This window comes from Folsomia candida, unplaced genomic scaffold (genome assembly GCF_002217175.1).
Source record: "Folsomia candida strain VU population unplaced genomic scaffold, ASM221717v1 Fcan01_Sc001, whole genome shotgun sequence".
NCBI lineage: Eukaryota > Metazoa > Arthropoda > Collembola > Entomobryomorpha > Isotomidae > Folsomia > Folsomia candida.
In genome coordinates, this window is record NW_019091193.1 from 26,963,219 (window position 1) to 26,984,024 (window position 20,806).

The following is a 20,806-nucleotide window of genomic DNA, read 5'->3' on the forward strand; positions in this document are numbered from 1 at the left end:
TTCCCATGCAATTTTTGCATGCATTTTTGCAATTTCAATGCCAAATGAGACCTTGACTTGCCGTGAATGAACTTGGTACAGGATTTCGAATAAGCAATATCCAAACTTCAGTTTCCTCTGAGAAAGTTGCGTACATTTTGTGCGTATTATTTTTCCTCCATCGTCTCATCTATCTACATACGTACCACCCTCTCTTCTTCTTTTATTCAATTTCCCATCGTTTCGTTGGGTTTGGATTGGATCATCATATTTTCTTTATGCGTCGGCCAGCCACGACGAGCATGGGACGCATCGAAGCAGAGCCTCATCACATTCACTCATGTCAACCAAAATTCTCTCATGCTTTGCAAACTGCATATATGGCAAAAGTCATTAAATCTCACGATGCGTGGGTATTTTTTCTTCTTTCTTCAAAGCTGTCCTGCCATATATAGTTGGCCTTCCATAAAGCATTGTTTAGCCCAATGTCCTTTCTTCCTCGACGACCTGTCGATGATATTAAGCAGTGGATATTTTACCATTTCACGGCTTTATTGGGAGGAATGATACGCAAAGAAGTATGTAGGAATAAGAAGGGTGGATTGGCTAGTTGGGTGGGTGGAAGGAAATTCCATTCCATGCGCGAATAAGTAACTTTCTGATTCTCGAGATGGATGCGTTCCCGTCGACCCAGCCAACCTTGTCAGTCTCTTATCCGAATCCAAACTATACGTTGAAAAAAATAAGCCACGCATAAGTTATATAGCGCGCAATAAATAAGAGGCTAATCATATTTAGAAGCTTTACCAACAGACGCATGGCAGGCTTAATTTTTACGAGACGGGTTCTCCACATTAAAGCAAATATTGCATAGAGGGGAGTGTGTAATTTAAATGGTCAATATTCAAGATATTTGAATGGTGCAAGTAAAGAGTTGACTTTGCAGAGAGTGAGAGAGAGATATGCAGATTAGGGATCAGATTCTCATCCTCATTAGCCATAATTTGTGACCATTTCTCCTGATTGTAATCACGATACTTATTACATTCCTACTTTTCGTGATCTTATTTCCATTCAAAGTATGCAAAATTCAGGCGATTCGAATACTACGGATTTTTCTAAACATCTCAAATGTCATTACTTCTCTAAAGGATTGTGAATTCTTACGACTCGTAAAGAAATGGAGGGGATGATAACCTCCTGCAGGCAAAAAGTGAGACACGGGAAATGGTATCAAACTTACAAGTACACAAACAACAAGTACATGCACAAAATTCCCATAAAAGTTATTAGCAACATGGCAAAAGGCAAACTCGCATCAATAAAGGCGTAACACAGAGTGAGACGGGAATGCGAAAAGCAATTGTATGTACATACACATTTCTTCCCTTGAGTAAGTTGAGACGCCATTTTGATTCGCAATTCGCAACATGAACGAAAACTGTATAGTTTGGATGAGATTTTGGTTCGATAAGAGTTTTTTTTATAAAATTTTGAACAATTAATCGTGTCCGTGGTTAAGATTAGTTTTTAGAAAAGTGTGAGAATTAGTTTAACAAAGAATGTCCCATGATAACGACGACTCTTACCTGACTCGTCGTTTACTCACGCCACCAACTCCGATAAGCGAAACTATGCAAAAAGTGAGGATCGAGAACGAAAAAAGTAACAATAAAATGACGACGAGTGATAAAGAACCAGATTTTCGACTGCACGATGCAGTTTGTGATACGGAAAATATTCAAGAAGTTCAAGATTTATTGGAGGAAAATCCGAACCTTTTGTTCGAAAGGGATGACGAGGGGCGCACCCCACTTCATACCCTCACCATCTCAGGTGAAGATTAATAGTGGCGAATTTAGGCGAATTTGCGAAAAAATTGCAAAGTTCAAAATTTAGCTTTACAATTTTTGTGTTTAGTTTCAAAAATTGGTTTTAATTTTACACTGAGGAAATTCACGCAGGCTTTCAAAACATTGTAAATCCGTAAATTCTGTAAATTTATAAACTTTCACAAAATTTCACAAACATTCCGAAGGAAAATTAGCTTACAAATTTTTATAAAATTGCTCGCCTTAAGGGCGGCTTTTTATTTTGTGAAAGTGTGTAAAATTATTTTACAAGTTACAAATAACTGCGTGAATATACTTTAATTATAATAACTTAAATCTGAAGCTTTTTTATTCAAATAATGTTTCTTTGTTATAATTTTACTTAAAATTTTATATTCAAATTTAAGAATTAACTCTACTTTCTTCTTTTAGGTGACGAGGAAGCACCGGAAGTGGTGAAAGTTCTTCTTGGCGTTACTGAAAGTTCGGACGGGAATTTCGTGGTGCAGACGGAGAGAGCCAACGCCCTTCACACCATTGACGACAAGGGCTTCACCCCGCTTCACTACGCCGCCAGAAACTGGTGGCCTGCATTGACGCGCCTCCTCCTCCAATGTGGGGCACGACCCGACGCCCAAGACTCCAAGGGCGACACACCCCTTCACCTCGCAGCGGAAGGTGGGCATGCACAATCAAACACTATAACGGAATAACAATTTTGAACTATAATTCCGTGTATTTTTAGGAAATATTGATGGAGCGTTGGAGTGCGCTTCGGAAATTTTGAAGCATGACTGGGACGGAACGTTACTAAATTTGAAGAACGTCGACGAACACACCGCGTTACACAGAGCGGTGAAAGAACAGGGCGTGGAAATGGTGACCCTCCTCCTTCAACACAAGTTGGACTTATCCGCCCATTGGGTTTCTAAGGGACAAAGCATTTTGCAATATCTTTGCATCGAATCAGGTTTGTAAACCAGAACTTTTTAGCAACGTCACATCTTGGCGAATTTTTGTAGGTACAAAAACATGGCATAATTTTGCATTATTTTTTGGCAGGCGAGACGGACAAATCTTGCCAGATTTTCGCATCCATCGCCACCGTCTGTAGTCCAGGGCAGCTCAACTTTTCCGACGACGAGGGACGCACCGTCCTCCATACCGCCGCTATCAAACGATTGCCACGAATCGTGGACATTTTGGTGGCCGACGAAAGGCTGGATGTCCTCAAGATTGACAAAAGGAAGAGGAACGCCCTGCATTATGCGGCGGAAAACGGTATCCACACATACACATTCACACACTCATTAAATATGTGTATTAATTAGCCATTGTTCTGCATCAGGCGCATATCCCGACGGCTATCGATGCGTTGAGGGACTCATTAATCGCAGATTCCCGAGAACCAAGGTGCAAATTCAGTATTTGTATGAAATGAATGATGAGATGGGAAGCAGTCCTTTTATGCTCGCCTGTCTCAACTGTCCGGTGGAGACAATGAGAAAATACCTCCGAGCCATTCGTGAACCGCAGTTCTGGTGAGATTAGATGGTGACTTACTTAATTTGGGGGCTGTGCAGGGAGGATGGCGTTACTTGTCACGGTTGACGACGGTGAGGTTCATCGTCAGGACCTCGTATTGGATCAGGGCTCAATGAATCACATCCTGCCTGCACGGCTGCCTGCTCGATTATTTCGTTCAGTCCGGGTTGATTATGACATTTGGTTTATTTATCAATCTCATCTTTTTGTAGGATGTCGGATACGAATATGACTCTGGTTTACAAGCAGTGTCCGATGGCGATCGGTGCCTTGATGGATGGGGCTTTTTCTGAGAAGAAAAACCCAAAGGATGCCGAAGTGGATGTTATCGTGACAGATTTTGGGTTAGGAAATGTCGACATTTTTTGTGCAAATTTATTTATCAAGCTTTCGACATTAAAACCATATGTTTTCACCATTAGGCCGGTCACCGGATATGCGGACCCCATCGAAACCCTGCCCCAACAGGAGACCAAATATCTCAAAAATGCACTCTGGTGGGATTATGAGACCCAAAAGGAAATTCTCATGCATCCTCTCGTGCAACTCTTCGTTGTGAAAAAGTGCCAAAAACTTCGTGCCATTATTTACGGCTGGATCCTGTGGCAGGTATTTACTAAGAACTAATTGCGCTTTTAATTGCTCTAATAAATGCGCTTTTATTTAGTAAAAGTTTTCCATGCAATTTTTACCTCGTAGCTGATCTGGCTGGCCGCATACACGATGCTGGCCTTGACCACGTACTGCAATGTGCTCGACTCTCCTCCCACGGGTTTAGTGGCCGCGATAGTTATTGGGATTTACATCTTGATTTCCTTGATCAACGAGGTCTTCGAAGTCTCGTCCGTCGGTTTGGCCTATGTTCGCAGTATTTCAAATTATTTCCAAATTATTCAAGTGGTCTTGGCGTCCGTGGCCATTTATCCCGTCCTCTTGGCCATGGAGGTGACCGTGGTCAACAAAAACTGTGCCGCTGTGAGTGCATGAATTTCAAATACTTTTTTAACGATAACTTATCATAACCAAGTAATTTTTTAGATTGGCGTCCTTCTCGCGTACATCCTGAGTATGCGGGACATTGGTAAAATGCACGAAGAAATCGCACTAGTGGTCGAAGTACTGAAACAGGTAGTTAATTAGTTACACAATTCGTTTGAAATTTTACACCACAAAATATTTTATTCGTTCAGGTTGTCATCCAAATTATAAAAGTTTTATTGTGCTGTTCCCCAATCCTGTTTGGATTCACGCTTGCCTTCGTTATACTCTTTGACGACGTAAGTATATCTAAATTTTTGCCCTATTTGAAAATTAATTGACGTATTTATTTTAAGAATTTTTCATAAATTTTCAGGACGAGTCTCTCAACACAACGTTTCCGGGACCATTGGTGAAAGTGTTGGTGATGATGACGGGCGAATTTGAGTACAACGACACCTTCAAAACTGAGGAGGGCGAAGGAGGAGGAAAACCTGGTTCGGAAGTGGACACGAAAAACAGGGCGATTCGACTCTTGGTCTTCCTCTCCTTTCTGATCTGTATTCCCGTCTCCTTCTTCAACCTTTTGACCGCCTTTGCCCTCGAGAGAGTTATGGTGAGAGGAATTACAATATTTAGCTTTTATAGACACTAAAATTTCGGAAATATTTAATTGAGAACAGCCATATTTTGGTTTGAAAAACGTAATTTTAACCTCAACAAATTTGAACTACTTAATTTCCAGGAACTCCGAGAAAGAGCGAAAGTCGGTCGAATTGCGAAACAATTGGAGCATATTTACTTTATCGAATCCATTCTGTTAAGTCTCAGCCCTTTGAAGAAACTCGTCCTCCCACACGGAAAACTTGCCCGGCTGCTGCGCAAGTACAACGTGACGACTGCTATGTTAGTCAGCATTCGAATTTTATATTACACATGCATAATTACGTGCTTACATTCATTACTTTCTGACCAGGATTGACGGTGACCTGAAATTTGAGACCTTCATTTCGGAACAAACGCCCAAAAAGATTGACCGCAGGACGGCGAAGGAGAGACGACTCGATTTGTGCGCCGCGTTGAGATCGATTTTCGGTACAGAATTGTCTCCTGAAGTTCGGCGTGAAATTTTCGCGATGGCATCTCAACAAAGTAAAAAGTGAAAGTTAACGAGTTACTTGAAGAGTATTATCTCAATATTTTAGACACATTCTTGTCATACGTTCCATTAATTACTTACATACTTAAATATGTTTCATTTGTCATTTACATGCTTTCTTCCATATAATTCCTACATCAGTGAAAATTCATACGCTACGAATTTTAACTGATGTACGCGCATTTCTTGTGTAATAATAAACAATGCAATCCATTCCTGGCCTAAATATGCATATGTTTTTGTATTTTGCACTCAAAGAATGACTTCGCTCCCACAAAGTCATAAAATTCTATCAAAGATTTACAAAACTTGATGGCCTGGCAAAAAAGTGGTAAAATAATTTAGTTCAGACATAAAATTGAGCTGTCCGTCAAAGCTATTTAGCTTGCGACATTGTAAATGGCACAATGTAAAACTTGCATCGATTACTCGACATTTCTACCCTAACAATTAATTAGTCATTAAAAGAATACTTCAGACTCGTCATATAAAAATTCTGACTTTTAATCTATACAAATTGGAATTTACACACCCAATGTCAATCTCAACCTGGTACGAGAATCACCAACCAACCAATCTACACACCCTCACAATTTAAGACAGAATATTAATTTTTTACCTGACCCCATCCCCCAAAAGAAGACGTCCCCCTCCTGACTTTCCCTCCTGCCTGATCTTCTCGTGGTTCACCCTTTCCATTGATAAGCACTGGAGCAGCAGGAGCTGTGTAAAGGTCCATTCTCCTGCGGCACTAGTACTTAGAAACGAAATAGGGATCTTTTCTCGCCTCTTTCCAATGAATCCCAACCCCAGATATCCAGCCAGATCGAGAATAATAAATATAATGCCCATCCATCCATTGGACGGATTATGTGCATACTCTGCTTGACAAAGTCCAGATTACTTATTTTGCCAAGAGGATTCCCCACAAAACCCACTTGTTCATCTGGCCTGAAAACTTAAGACCTCCAACCAACCAACCAATCCAAGTATGAATTTATGTATGATGGCCTCGTCAGTTTTTTTTCCTCTTTGGGCCCGAGAGACGTTCCAAGACGGCCGTGGTGACAGCCCGACCGCGAGAGGACGACTACTCCCAGAACGACGACGACTGACCAGGCATAGACGACGGAGGGATGGGATGCAGCGACAGGATGTGACCCTTAATACGTTGCAATGAAAGCAATAATATGTAATGCGTGGTGATGGGCACGATTAATAATAAATAACGTGGTCCATTCAAATATTGTGAGGGTTGTGGATGGCTGGCTGGGTTTGATCAACTTATTTAAATATGAACTCCCATTATTTCGAAAGGACAAGCAAGTACATAACGACAAGCAAGTACATAACTCGTTGAAATGCCACCCCAAGTAAAAATCAGTGCTTGCTGGTGCTTCCTTTTTCATCATCATCCATCCAGTTTTGACTCAATTGAGATGATTAAGAGGAGGCTGGGCAGCAGAAGGAGAGAGATTTGTACACTGATCAGACTGTTGACTTAGAAAAGGAGACCATTCTCATGACAAAGTGCTTCGTACTGGGCTAATACCTACCCAAGCGGAGGGGGATCAGCAGAGTTGGCGTCGTTGGCGTCAATTAATTACGCGGATTTAACCATGTACGTATGTACGTATGCCACCAATTAAAATCTGGGCATTGGAAGGTTTTCCCTGTCAGTTTTCTGTATGAATTTCTACAGAAGAGGAAATTAATGTTAATGTTGAGTTGAAATCTTGCAAATTTTTCATGTAACTTGTTTTTTGGTAATTTTGACTTTTTATACATTTTCAATCGTATACATTTTGATATGAATTTGACTTGACGAGTCGTAAACCATTTTTCCATTCGTAATAAAACTGTACTAAAAGTTTGCACACTGTGCTAAATAATGTTTACGGGCGAGTTAAACATGTCATCATCACACCATTTTGCAAGGCGAAGATGTGGAACAAAAAAAACGTATGTAAAAAATATTAATAGTCGCAGCAGGTTTATAGTTTAAGAATGTCAGTTATATGTATGTATCTACTTAACAGATGAGTTGAGCAGTTATGCCAATTATTTCTTCAGGCAGGCAATTTATTGATCATCAATTTTTTGACTGATCGAATTTATTTTATCGAGTGTGATCAAGATCAGCATGAAATTTGCACCGTTTGCAATTAAATATGTAAGTCAACTTCAGGTTCTCGAAATGATTGCAAAATTCTAAAAATCCAAAGTTTTCAACCGCTCGAAAAGACGGGGCAAAAAATCACGGCGGCGAGACGTGCAACATTTTGATCATCATCATCCTGCATTTTCTGGCTCTGTCACTTTGAATTAAGTCAATTACGACTAATTCCCTATTAACTAATCATCAATATGAAGACGAGACTCCACACATGAGCTTTTGAAGAATCCACACGTTTATATTCCACATTGGTCCATATCCACCAAGTGCAATAATGCAGAGGGCTGCTAAATCTGACAGATGATAAATATGCAGTACATACATAAATGCAAATACAATGAAACAGCCGACCACTTGAAATAGTTAAGCTGCAATTTAAACCGTCTCAGAAATAATAAATAAATAGTCGTGTAATAACTTTTAGATGCACCATTTCCATCCAACTCGACCAACCACTAATCAACATTTTTAAAATTAAATACCCGAACAAAGTGAATATTTTTACAAAATAAATTTATTTTCAAAACCATTTTTATCAAGACATTTAATTTTGTTGGTACTAAAATATGAACGTACAAGTTGGGCTTGGGTGACTACTTATCGTCGTCCTAGCGGAGGAAGCGTGGGACAATGTCCCCACGGATGTTCGATGTCCCCATGTTATACAAACCCCATCCCACAAGGGCAATGTCCCCAGATGTCCCCACGGCTTCCGCGGTCACTGGAGGGGACTTTTCCTCCAGAGAAAGGCGTCATCTTGGACGGACGAGTGTGAAACAACCAGAGACAAGTAGTATGCTACAGGTGAAAATAAGACACCATCACCTGCGGCGCTACTACTTAGCCACCTCTATTTCCATTACATCCTCCTCCTCGCCTGCTTTCTCCCCACGACGCAAATGGTCCGTAATAAGCCAGCCTCCACTTGTGCATATTTACCTGTGCAAAATAAACAGAAAATGCCACACATACACCAAAACCACATGTTTTTCACACAAAATTCAGTCACCACAAAACAGACGGAGCAGCGACGCTTTACCTATTTTCTTCTCCATGAACTAGGAATATGTATGAATTAACTGTTCATTTTTTCCTACCCAATGATAAAAAATACGCCAAGTTGTGATTGATTGCAATCAGTCCAGTCCAGTCCAGGCCACGAGTTGACCAACCATTGCACGCCGTCCATCCTCACTTTATTTATTGCACGGCATTTTTTTACCCAGCCACGTATGTAAATACACGAGGCTATTCGCATTTCGCTTCGCAAGTCCTGCACACACATTCCACTTCCTGGCCGAGTTGCAAGAAAATGAGAAATCAAAACTTTTCCGAGAAGTGCCACCACCGCGACGACACGGGTGAACAAAAGGTAGTTAATCCGCAATAAATGCTAAATTTTAGGGGACATTGCCTCTCCGAAAGGTGAGAAGGTGTGACGTAACGGAAAAAAATATATCATCCGACCCCGACTTTCTCCCCGATTAAGAAATCCTGGCAGATTGATTGTGCACAAATCAAGGAGTCAAATGATGCCTCCATCATCATCCATGAATTGAATTTTTAACTTATAAAAACCACACACCTTGAATGATTACGATTAAAAATTCAACTGCATACCAACGTTTCTGACAGGGCTGTCAGTTATTCGTGCATTACTTACGTGCATGTCTGTTCCTCTCCCCTCCATCCGATGAGATGAGATGCGATTGAAATAGTGGTGGTGACAGATGAGATGATCTTCAATCCAAGAAAACGCCTGATCAGATTCACTCCGAAAGATTCTGCAATTTGAGAATATGAGTTTTTTTCTGAATAATTTTCGTATTTTTTTTTATCAGGATAGAAAATATGCAATGCTTTTCACCCTAAAATATGGAAATCCTCCGTCCTGATGTAAATGAAACTGTGGACTTTGTGCGTCTCTGAATGTGACGTGTGTGAGTGTCTCTCTCTGAACAGTTTCACCTGTTGAATGAGCCGAGCATTTGAGGTACGGAGGATGCAATTTGTTTGGAAAATATGGATACTACAAATCCTGCGGTGTGTTGTCCCACATGTGTATCTAGCTAAAATTTGTGGAAAAAGTCGGAATATAATGTGGATCTGTCATCCCAGTCATAAGTAGGAAACTGCATAATACACTATTTACACATTTATTTAGCTCTGCCTGCCTGCCTGCTCGTCGAGATGAAGCCCAGATAAATAAGTAAATGCGGTGCACGATGAGATGAGGATGGGCCACATTATGTTGTCCCTGCCTAAAATATGACTACTTTAACAATGTCGTTAATAAATATTATCTGGATTTTAGGTTCAGCTTTAACAGGCGATACTTCATCCACTGCTGTGCACTATTTAGATTCTGGATGCTGCGTATTTATTTTTAGGAGCTAATAACTGGATGGGAAATTCTAAGCGAGGATGATGATGTCCTTATCTGTAAGTACGTATATTGTCTCCATTTTGTATTTCTATGTACGTATGCATGCCAGACTTTGATTGAAATTGGTACAAAATTAGGGCAAAACCCAAGATTTCTGAGATGATGCACTTCACGTTAAAATGTGTCGTGTTATGAATTTTAGGAAATTTTAGGAAAGTTTTAAAATATTGAAAATTCTAGAAATTAATGTTCAAATTACTTACCTCGAACAATTCTCCACTGAAATTTCCCGATTCCTCACAAATTTCCTCGTCTCACAAAATTTGGAAACGTTTCAACCTTCCTGAAAATCTATCCAAGTCCTACTCGTCACCCTCTCGACCGTAAATGACGACTCCTTGACCAGCCAACCTCCCATTTTATGTGGGATGGAAAAGTAAACACAACTCTAGGATTTAAGAGAGATAATTAGAATGCAATTATTAGTTTAGTTTATAGGAGGAAGAGAGAAACATGCGTATTTACATACACATCCGTCCGTACATTTCCCTAATTTCTACCCAAAGTTCATCCACTCCTCCAGCCAATCAGTCAGTTAGTTAGTTAAATGCGTGTACATAAGTAAATAATTAATATTTGTCACATCAACATGTTATGATCTCACGTGTCCCTTGCACATATTTTACCCGTGAACGACCCTTATTTCCACGCTGCCTTACCCACCTGGCCCCTCAACCACTTGTAATATGCCCACCTTTTCAGGGAGCAGGTGATTTAATGAAGTGTCATAAAAGGGACAAATTGTTTAACGATCGTTACTTAATGGAGTCCTTTTCACGCTCTAAACGGGTCACAAATTTATGCAGGCAAGCATTTTTTTATGGCCCGGCTCTGTAAAAAAAGAACAAGACGAAGGAAGGAAGAACAGCATGTGCCTCGTGTCAAGCATGTGGATAAATAAATACACGCATGTAATTAAGGCAGCCTTCTGGTGGGTTAATAATAGGAAATTTATGCGTCAGGGCCCCTCACTTCATGGAAGGGATGACACACATTGGATGCATTCATCAAGCCCAGAGTGACGATAAGCTGTGCAGAGTGTCCCATAATTAGAAAACTGTTTGCCCCCCTTCTCCTCCCGTTATCTTAATATGGATCAAATGACCGCGTGGGAAATGACTCATTAAGCTCCCAATTGACACTCTCATTTCGTCATTAATGACCAAGTCCATTATTACCCATCTCCGGCATTGTTAAGTAGTTGACTCGTCTGCATTGTTGCTTAATCAGTAGGAACGGCCTTCATTCACGTCGCACTTTCCCCCATGGACACGCTTTCTCAATTTGTTTCAATAAGTAAATACCCTCTGGAGTGGAGTGGATGTGGACGTGGACGTGACGCTGAAAAAAAGAGGGTGACGACGAATTGTTGCATAATAAAATCCGTATGAAATTCGAACTCTTAAAGACAAACGGGATATGTTGGTGAGTGTGTTGAGCATGGTTTTCCAGCCACTTGAGATAGAAACCCAAAATCTCGAGGCTCCGGTTACAGCTAATTTTTTTCTGTTACCATTTATTAACGATTCATTTTCGACAAATAATACGTGCATCATGGGACGTTGAGAATTGGCTAATTTTTTTATGAGGTTATTGAATCCAGTTACATAGTTTTTTTAAATGTAAAAGTAAGTAAATGACGGTTTCCGGCTTGAAGTGACATACCGCATAACTTGATAATTCCGTTCGTATGTAATATGCAAATATGTATGCGGAAGGAAACTGGACCATTATTTTACATACATGGAGAAATAAAAACATTGTACAAACATGTTGCGATATTCTTTTTTAAATATTTTATTTGTACAAAATTAGAACGAGTTTAATTACTTATTAAATAGTTGGTAAATATTTAAAACTAATAAATGGCTTAATTGTTCCGGTGGGTGGGGATAATTTTTTTTTGCGTTTGTGTGAAGATTGGGCAGACATTATGATTCATGAACGAACTGACGAGCAGGTATTAATAATTATGCCCATTAGAACGGTCACAAATCACATGACGTCTGCAGATTCATCGTCCATCCATCCATCCATCCAGAGGCTGAATTTATGGTAGTTTAGTGGTGGTGCGGTAATTGGATAACTCGGTAAAATTACTTTCATGTGACGAATGAATAGCACGAGGTCCGCATCGTCTTAAAATATTTATGGATGGATGAAATTCAAACTTTGGAATTATTTCGACGACTGGGCTGAGAAAAACTCAAACCAATAGAATTGAATCAGATTGAAATGGGAAATTTACTTACAATTTTTTACAGAAACTTTCCAATTTCTTAGTTCGCGTGAGATTTTTGGTTTGCTGTTGCCCATGCCATTTCCTGGCAGACATTATCCCCACAAGTTAAATAAGTCTGATTACAGCGAGTAAATTCTGGTGGTCTTCTGGCAAATATCATGTCTCACTATTCCTCTCTCTCTCTCTCTCCGTCTCTTAATTGGTGTCGAGATTTAATTCCCATTATAAAATTGGGTGATAAGAAATTTTATAAATTTCTCCATGCAGCGACCGAGTGTGTTTTGTGGTTGGTTTTTTGGTAGTAGGCACAAACTTGTGCAGGTAGAAGTTCGGAGAAAAGGGCCAGACGGAGTTGATGCAACAAACTCTGTGTGTACTTAGCGAACAAGTATCAAACCACAAATGAAACAAGGAATAAATAAAAATGTTCATTTTTCCTACGTTCATTTTTCTCCATGTTCCATATGGCACAGGTGTTTCCTTGATTGAATATTCATCACTCATACATTTGCCAAGCCAGCCAGCCAGCCGATGAAGCTATGCTATAACAATGCTCGCTAACCGTGCTGCTCCTACGAAAGCGCATCTCGAGAGATCCACAAAATAACCGACCCGTACTTTAAAAGGAGCAGATAATAAAATGTCGTAATAAAATTAAGCCACTTATTTCAGCAGCACGGGTTCTGCAGGTAGGCTTTTGCCAAGTCCGGACCGGAAGTGAGGAGCGACTGTGGCGTTGGTCTTTGTCCCCGTCTCAAATTGCCTCTCGCACCCAGTTTTTGTGAGACGACAGGATTCGCGTAGAATCCCAATAAATATATCGTCTCAATATTTTAGAGCAATTTTCATTCCTTTCGTCACAGACATAGGGATACATATGTACGTATAATCAGTGAGTAAGTAAGTATTTAGAGGTGGTGATCCAGTTATTAGTATTGTATTACTTATTTACTACTTGTGATGCGTTAGTTGCAGGGGTGGGCAAAATAGATACTTTGTTAAAATGTACAGTATTCTGGGCTCTGTTCTTCCCAGGGTTTGGATTTACAGGGGTGTTACACTCACAGAAAGACGAGAATCTACGTGAAGAGGACAATAGGTCATACGAAAATACGGGTTTTCTGAAGAAATTAACTTTTTACCGCTGTCAAAATACTTGATTTTTTTAAATCATGAAAACAATGAATTTTGACAACGATTAAAGATCAATTTCTTCACAGGACATTTAGTTTCGTATGCCTTTTGCCTTCTCCATGCAGATTTTCGTCTTTTTGTGGGTGTAACACCCCTTGAAATCCAAACCCTGGCCCTAACAGAGCTCAAAATATGGTATTTTAACAAAGTAGCTTGCCCACCCCTGAGTTAGTTAGTTAGTGGGAGAGTTATCATCATCATCGTCGTCGTCCTGTTAAAAAATACTTTGAACACGTATGTATTTATATCAGACCAAGAAGAGTTTTCTAGTCGATCTGCCATAAGCAAAGCTAAAACCATTCAATTCACCAGGATGCTTAAACGTATTTAAATTAGTTGCTCTGCTGCTGTTGCAAACAAAGTTGGACACATACATATCGCAACCACGAATGTAAGTACGTACATATGTACATATCGCCACGAGAACATTATTAATTCAAGTCTGCATAATGATGATGATGATGAACGTAACAAGTACTACACACAAGAAGGAAGACGATGAACTGAGTTTGTCTCGAATCCTCCATGCACAAATGTTTTCCAAAGAATTAAGACTTGGCACATTCATTCTGTCAATAATTGACTCGAACGAGAGATGGATTTCAAATCTGGGCCGAGATTAATATATTTATAATCGCGAGTAAGCCGTAATAAAAACGTGTCATTCATTCCATTCCATTATTCCTGCTTGAGTGAGAAGAATGTGAATTTATGGAGGAGGATTGTGTAACAGGAGGATGAAGTTTACCATACGTATTATTATTCGGTAGAGCTACTAAACATGAAAATTTTGTGTAGATATAATTGGAGTTGCATGAAATGTAATATTTTTCAAAATGAGATTGTGCAAATTTTGGAGAGACAAAATTATGAGGTGCGGATTGATCCTCGGACGGGGTGTGAAATGACTACCGTTTTTGTAAGATGAATAAGTAACTTAATAAAGTTGAAACTGTTGCAGAGGTTGGTGTCAATTGCATGAATATATTTTTCAAGGTAGCATTTTACTTATGTATGTACGAGAAATTTGGACGGCATATGCACAATATGGCGCAATGCGTTATTAGTTAGAAAAATCAATGTGAGCATTTAAATGTTGATGATTTCGACACGTTTTTTGCCGCTAAAGGTGAAGGTGCTCTCGGTCTCGTTGTCGTTCGACGGGACAGAGGAGGGTGCCACGGTGGAGGTGTAGTACGAGCTGATCTGCATTGGAGTGCTGGGCGCCATGGGGAGAGACAGACAGTCGTCTTCGCTGTAGTGGTCAGCCATGTGTCCAATGACGTGGTGACAAACGGGACACAGTTTCGGGTCGGCGAGTGATTTCACGTAGGTCAAGATGACCCAGAGAGCGTAGGCTTGAACCAAAATGACGAACGGGATTGGGATCAAGACGATGAAGGAGAGCCGAGTCGAAAGAAATGCCAATCCAAAGAATTCAAAGGCCCTGGGAGAAAAAAGAAATTGTTAAGTTAGGAAATCGAACAAATTTTTTTTTATAAATGTGTCAATTAATAAACTTACGCGACCATACAGGAAAAAACGCACCAGGCATAGCACCAATTTGCAGATTCCTATATTCATACGGAAAATAATCTTCAGTTTCAGCTGATGCATTTACACCGTCAATTATGATGTTTAAAAAAAATTTGATAATTATGACCTAATCGAGGTCTACTCTCATATTACGTTGACAACCTTGTATGTTTTTTTGCAAGCACTATTATGAAATTACTAGGATTCATCAATATTCATAAAACAGGTACGTTTTGTGATCTGAAGCTTAAGATTTTTACAAACAAACTTGCAATCAAATCCGCCTTATCGGGCATACCTTGACGATCCCAAAAATCAACTCGACACCAAGCAGCGACCCGATGACCTCTATCACGCCCCCCACAATTGCGACAATGTGAACCTCTGGAAGAAAAAGTGTACAATTTATGAGAAAATTATACAAACACAATCTTGAGACATTAACATCTTATATATATTATGAAATTAAGAACGCTCGAAACTCACCACTAACCACGTGCTTCATGTCCTCGTTGTCGTCAGCCCAATAAAGGTTAATCTCCCAAAAGTGCAGAAACCCGTTCGTGTATTCTTCCGAGTTAAGGGCGATGCAGATGCAGTAAACCATGAGAAGAAAGTGTAGACCCTGACAAAAGCATGATAAGTAAGAAAAATGTTATCTTTTCCTCATCTCGTACAACAACAACTTACCGCACTGATAATGGCAAGATTCATGGCGCTGAAATTATTAAATACAGTTACAATATTAATTCATCACTTCATATTCTTTCTTTGAAACTTGTAATTTCGAAATAAAAAGGAATACCCATGAAAAAATCCAACATTGCACAACGCACAAGGATTCTTTCTTTGAACCGCATGTGTTACGTTGATATCCTCCTCGGCCTCCAAGGGCAGTTGGGGACCTGTCATGTCCACGAGAGAGGGGTCATGTCGCATTCGTGGGCGACCTGGGCGAAAACAATTGTAATAAATACTGCCGTTATGCATAAGAGATGACCCTGTCCCAAAACTTACTCGGACATTCGACACGAGACGGAGAAGTTATGCGACGACCAAAATTCAACGACAAAACCTGGCTCCCATCCGGACTGAAGATGAGGTCAGGGTCCGGGTGGTGAGGGTGAAGGACGAGGTTGACCCGGGTGCTCGTCGTGTGATAGCGGCGATAGGACGTGGTGCGAAACAACATTATCGTAAAGATGACGACAAAAAAACAACGATTTTCGAGTCGAATGTCGTCAGCGGCGAGAGATTACAAGACAGAAATACAGATTTTTTTGAGAAATGCCAGCTGACGGCGAGACTTGAATTGAGGAGAGAATTTTTGTTTTTCACCATAACAACGAGACCACCACCACTCGACTTTTTAGGTTTTTGACAAATAAATTCATTTATTTATTTGTACAATAATTTAATTTCGACATGCCAATTATTATAATCTGAATATGCTTATCATAACTATTTTTTATGAATAGATAATAAGCTGTTTAGTGTTTCAATTTTAATTAAGATGTTTCAGTTGTTTACTTCATTATAAAATATATATCCTAAATATTCCTACCACCAAACTAACTACATTTTTGGAGAAGTATTTAATTAATTAATTACACAGTTTTTAAGACAAATCACAGACAGGGAATAAATAAAAAAAAGTAAGTAAAGTATTGACTGATGGGTAAAACATGGAATGCTCGTTTATAATTTGAATCACGTTTTCCTTCACTCGTTCAATAGTATGATATGCATGATATAATTTTTATCGAAGAGATTTAATTAGTTAGTACCAGTACTACGAGGGAACACAGACCAGACCACAGATGGGTGATAAGTTAGCAACAACAAGATTAAGAATAGATAAGTTTATTTCTCAGCCAAGTTTTCCACAACCGAGGCCTCTAACAGGGTGGGGTTGACGCAGCGGTGGATCGAACTGGCCAAAATTTCGTCCAAGAGGGAGTACAAGTAGCTGGAAGAGAATTAATTAATTGGGATAATCAATTTAAATAGTTAAGGCTAACTAAAGGTGCACACGAACCTTTCATTATTGACGAAACGCCACAAATATAATTGGAAATATTGCACGTCCACTTGGATCTGATGAAGGCCAAATTTTGACATGGTTTTCTGCCTGACAAACTCAAGAAGCGCCTAAAAAAATGAAGACAAACTTTTAGTTGAAGAAATGGTTGGAATGGCTGATTTTAAATCTATACCCGTAAACAGATTTTCACAACGGCCATTAAAATATCACTTTTTTGAAGTTCTACTGGACCAAATATTTCAACCTTTTCTGAAAAGAGTTTCTGAATATTGGTCGTCATATTAGTGTCTAAATTGGACCAGAGTGATTGTCTAGAGGGTCCTTTATTCGCTTGAGAAGTAGTGCTGTTAATAAATCATGGTTTTAATATAATTTAAGACTTTTAAAGTTCACACAAGATTATAAATTACTTGTAAGATCGACGCGATGAGTCGGAAGACTTTTCGCTTCTTAGATAAGAATTTACATCCGGATCAGGAAATATGGAATCGACAAGTTTTTCCAATTTTGTTAATTTTTCTACAACTCGTTTCATCTCGGGCTGGGGTCCAACGGGATCTTTGGTAATTTGCATTAGATTCTTTTCCAGGATGGCAGATTTAATGAACTGTCATATCATAGAATAAAATAACCATAAACTAATGGTAACGATATGCACCATGTTAACAACCAATTAATCGTCACCCACCTCAGCTAAATCGTTTCCCTGCACGGATACAAACTCTTTCACTAGGCCCTTAGCCGTCGTATTTAGCGACGCAGTGATATCCGCCACATTGGTCAAGTCCCATTTCGCTATGGTGCGCTTGTCTCTTTTTATGTCGAATTCTAGTTCAACAGAATTTACCTACAAAACAAAATAATAATTAAAAATTTATTTCAACCACAATAATAATAAATATAAACCATTTACCATATATTCCACCGTTCCATTCTCAATGTCCAAATACAGCTTGGCGAGCAAGAGCCAGGTCAGGATGTCATACTCGTCACTCCCAGAAGAGCTGAGGGATTTCCCAAAATCGGCCAAATACTTAAAAGACGCAATCACCAGTCCCTCTCTCACACAAAGGATGGACATTTTCTGACGAAACTGGGAATGTTGGGCGAACTGGAGATCGGGGCGACAAAAGTCTTGCAACTTTGTCAGGCTGGATTTCATCTGGAGGATAAGCGTTGCTAAAATTGATCCCAAAATTTCCTGCGATGAGCCCGGATGAGACCGTAACTCTAAACTCGAGTCCTTCACGGCAGTCTCGAACGAACTCTTGATCCGTTGCAGGCCAAGTTCAGAGTCGAGCTTGGCCACTTTATGTATCAAGTTTAGCCCCAAACTGGTCAGAAATATTTATATTAATAACATCTAAAGTTAGTTACAAATGTCCATAATAAATATGACCACTTACGGAGCAAAATCTGCATTAGGCACCAAAATTCCTAGCGAAATTAACCTTCTGTACAATCTTTCTAACGCTTTTATCAATTCCTCCCGTTGCTCGGTATCCTGCGAGCTCATAGACTCCACTTCAGGAAGGAGACGTTTCTCCATCAAGTCCAAAAAGTCTGTCATTAGGCCTTGAGCAAAAATTTTAAGTGTGTCCTGAGATTCTAGGCGAACGTTTTCGTGTAAGCTAATCAAAGCACGATTATTAAAGTTATGAAAAATAAATTTGGTTATTCGTAATTAAATTAAATTACACGTACTCTGCCGTTTGGATGAAAACTTGGGAGAAAGAAGCAATCACAAGGCTCAAGTTGCTCACAAATATTCCACAACCTAGCTCCATAAATTCTTCTAGTGAAACCTGAACAATAGAGAAAAATGTACAATTATAAAATTATCAAAGTTTTAAACATTCTTCATAATTTACTCACATTTGAATTGTTTGCTCTCTTTAATGCGGTCAGATTTTGGTGCAACTTTGGCATTGCATTTTCAAGAAACCGTTGTCCCAGAACGGTAGGTGATTCCCCCAGGCTGAGGAGAAGGGTCACATTTCTGATCAGATCTTGCGAACATTTCTGTTAATTAGACAACCCAAGTTTAGTTTATGTTAACTAATACAACAAATTAAATGTAAATTTTGTATTGTGATTACATCAGCATCATCAAAATCCTGGTACAACTCTGCCCGAATATTCTCCATGATGTGTTGACAATCTATTTTAATTGCTTCCAAGCTGGGAAATCTTTTAAACTCGGAGACAAATTCGACACCGCTGAGATAACAAGTGACAGCCTGAAAATAATTGAAGTCAATTTAATAATTATATTTCCTAATAGTATTAATAACATTCTATATTTTTAATTAGCTAATAATAACTACCTCTTCGTGATTCTTCTCTGCATAAAATTGTTTAAGTTTGTTCGGAAGTTCGAAGAGAAACTTCAGCTTTTTTAACAAATCGTGAATGGCCGAAAGTCTGCTGACCTTGTCCCTTTTGTCCTAAAGTCATACAAATAAAATTAATACGTTCATTATCACTCATAATTCGTAAATAAATCGTCTTCACCTTCAAATTATTCGAAACGCACGCCGAATTTTCCGCTATTAGACAAATATTTGTCGACAGACGACCCATTTTGTCCTCCATTTTGCCAAAATCCGTCTTCATTTTTCGTATCGTGTCCGTAGCATCGATAAACTTGTTATAATTTTCATAAACTAAGGTCTGCATGTCGGAATCCAAGTCTTGGATTTGGCGAATTAAGTTGGACTCGGTTTCCATCAATTTATTTAAGGAGTACTCCTACAAAAAGATAAAATTTGCATTAATACTACCAACGATAACCTGTTTCGACATACCTTGATAATCTTTTTAATAAAAAAGTCTGGATTGAAGGTGGTTGCATTGATGTCGTAGGGATTTCCGGGGTCCTTGGTCAACGTCAACCTGCGCCCACCAACACCACCCACGGACGTTGATGAGGACGACGTCCCATTGACGACATTGGTCGAGGAGGAGGACCCTTGAAGCGATGTCGACGAAGTGCTGCCTCCAGGCACCGCTGCCGCTGCTGTTGGTTCTTGGTCACTCATCATCACATGACACCCGGCAGTCCGTCAGAGTGGTCACGTTGTGATGTCAAAGTGTGTCACGATGATAACCAATTGACATTTTACTTGGTGTGTACGCCCTTAAAGTTGGGCTTGCTACGAGAACAACTGCTTTCCTTCTTGATTATATAGCAGATTGGGAATAATGAAATGACTCAAATATCATACTCGTGACGTGAAAGTTGTTCAATTCCAAGGGAAATTGAGACGGGAAAGTGAGATTAATTAATTCTTGGTGAGAACTGTTAACGAAAGTCTTGTTGAAAGCTAAATCATTTACTGTAATATATTCGTCTCAAGTATTCTTGAAGTATTTTGAGACTAAAAAATTGGGAAACGTAAATAATTAATGTCAAATTAATAAATACTAATTTGACTAATTTTTTTAGTATGTTGTTAATGTAAGATTTGAAATGATTAAATACGGACATGACTTTTATTTTCGGATACGTAAAGATTTAAAAGATGGATGCTATTACCGGTCAGATTTGTGACCAATTAAAATATTAATTGGAAACATAAATTGTCAAGTTTGTTGAATTAGGAATGAAAAATATGCTCGTGATTTTGTAATGCTTCAACTTTTTACAACATTTTTTGCATCTAATTGTAAGTA

General features: G+C 39.3%; 3 protein-coding genes and 2 long non-coding RNA genes across 5 annotated transcripts; 1 reads left to right on the forward strand and 4 right to left on the reverse strand.

The window, feature by feature from the left end:
• The first annotated feature begins 673 nt into the window (after positions 1–673).
• On the forward strand, positions 674–5,719 carry LOC110861373. The gene is made up of 13 exons (XM_022110481.2): positions 674–1,815; positions 2,244–2,489; positions 2,557–2,781; positions 2,874–3,092; positions 3,160–3,352; positions 3,569–3,700; positions 3,779–3,965; positions 4,056–4,331; positions 4,395–4,484; positions 4,547–4,633; positions 4,711–4,950; positions 5,080–5,240; positions 5,311–5,719. The coding sequence occupies exons 1-13, from the start codon at positions 1,542–1,544 to the stop codon at positions 5,495–5,497; spliced, it is 2,517 nt and encodes an 838-aa protein (XP_021966173.1). The 5' UTR covers positions 674–1,541; the 3' UTR covers positions 5,498–5,719.
• LOC118433048 lies at positions 4,516–5,430 on the reverse strand. Its single transcript, XR_004833155.1, has 2 exons — positions 5,291–5,430; positions 4,516–5,211 (listed from the first exon to the last, which is right to left on the reverse strand). It is a non-coding gene; the product is annotated as an uncharacterized LOC118433048 (long non-coding RNA).
• Positions 5,720–8,165: 2,446 nt separating the features above from the next.
• On the reverse strand, positions 8,166–12,740 carry LOC118433979. Its single transcript, XR_004833707.1, has 4 exons — positions 12,368–12,740; positions 10,319–12,253; positions 9,537–9,738; positions 8,166–9,453 (listed from the first exon to the last, which is right to left on the reverse strand). It is a non-coding gene; the product is annotated as an uncharacterized LOC118433979 (long non-coding RNA).
• A 1,775-nt stretch (positions 12,741–14,515) lies between these two features.
• On the reverse strand, positions 14,516–16,418 carry LOC118438285. Its single transcript, XM_035858227.1, has 7 exons — positions 16,105–16,418; positions 15,893–16,037; positions 15,778–15,805; positions 15,574–15,712; positions 15,386–15,471; positions 15,076–15,125; positions 14,516–14,998 (listed from the first exon to the last, which is right to left on the reverse strand). Exons 1-7 carry the CDS (start codon positions 16,277–16,279, stop codon positions 14,641–14,643), a joined length of 981 nt encoding a protein of 326 aa, XP_035714120.1. The 5' UTR covers positions 16,280–16,418; the 3' UTR covers positions 14,516–14,640.
• A 41-nt stretch (positions 16,419–16,459) lies between these two features.
• On the reverse strand, positions 16,460–20,338 carry LOC110855669 (vacuolar protein sorting-associated protein 51 homolog). Its single transcript, XM_022104083.2, has 13 exons — positions 19,939–20,338; positions 19,646–19,882; positions 19,459–19,578; positions 19,231–19,371; positions 19,007–19,153; positions 18,836–18,936; positions 18,538–18,762; positions 18,045–18,465; positions 17,820–17,978; positions 17,542–17,738; positions 17,304–17,475; positions 17,126–17,238; positions 16,460–17,056 (listed from the first exon to the last, which is right to left on the reverse strand). The coding sequence occupies exons 1-13, from the start codon at positions 20,173–20,175 to the stop codon at positions 16,951–16,953; spliced, it is 2,376 nt and encodes a 791-aa protein (XP_021959775.1). The 5' UTR covers positions 20,176–20,338; the 3' UTR covers positions 16,460–16,950.
• Positions 20,339–20,806: the final 468 nt, after the last annotated feature.

Bases quoted from the DNA above. Each gene is read 5' to 3' on its own strand.
- LOC110861373 (XM_022110481.2), top strand. From the start codon at position 1,542: ATGTCCCATGATAACGACGACTCTTACCTGACTCGTCGTTTACTCACG. The intron at 3,353-3,568 runs GTGAGATTAGAT...ATCTTTTTGTAG, and splicing joins ATTCGTGAACCGCAGTTCTG to GATGTCGGATACGAATATGA. The intron at 4,485-4,546 runs GTAGTTAATTAG...TTATTCGTTCAG, and splicing joins TGGTCGAAGTACTGAAACAG to GTTGTCATCCAAATTATAAA.
- LOC118438285 (XM_035858227.1), bottom strand. From the start codon at position 16,279: ATGTTGTTTCGCACCACGTCCTATCGCCGCTATCACACGACGAGCACC. The intron at 16,038-16,104 runs GTAAGTTTTGGG...GTTTTCGCCCAG, and splicing joins GTCTCGTGTCGAATGTCCGA to GTCGCCCACGAATGCGACAT. The intron at 15,713-15,777 runs GTAAGTTGTTGT...TGCTTTTGTCAG, and splicing joins ATCTTGCCATTATCAGTGCG to GGTCTACACTTTCTTCTCAT.
- LOC110855669 (XM_022104083.2), bottom strand. From the start codon at position 20,175: ATGATGAGTGACCAAGAACCAACAGCAGCGGCAGCGGTGCCTGGAGGC. The intron at 18,763-18,835 runs GTACGTGTAATT...TGCTTTGATTAG, and splicing joins GTTTTCATCCAAACGGCAGA to CTTACACGAAAACGTTCGCC. The intron at 17,476-17,541 runs GTAATTTATAAT...ATTTATTAACAG, and splicing joins TCATCGCGTCGATCTTACAA to CACTACTTCTCAAGCGAATA.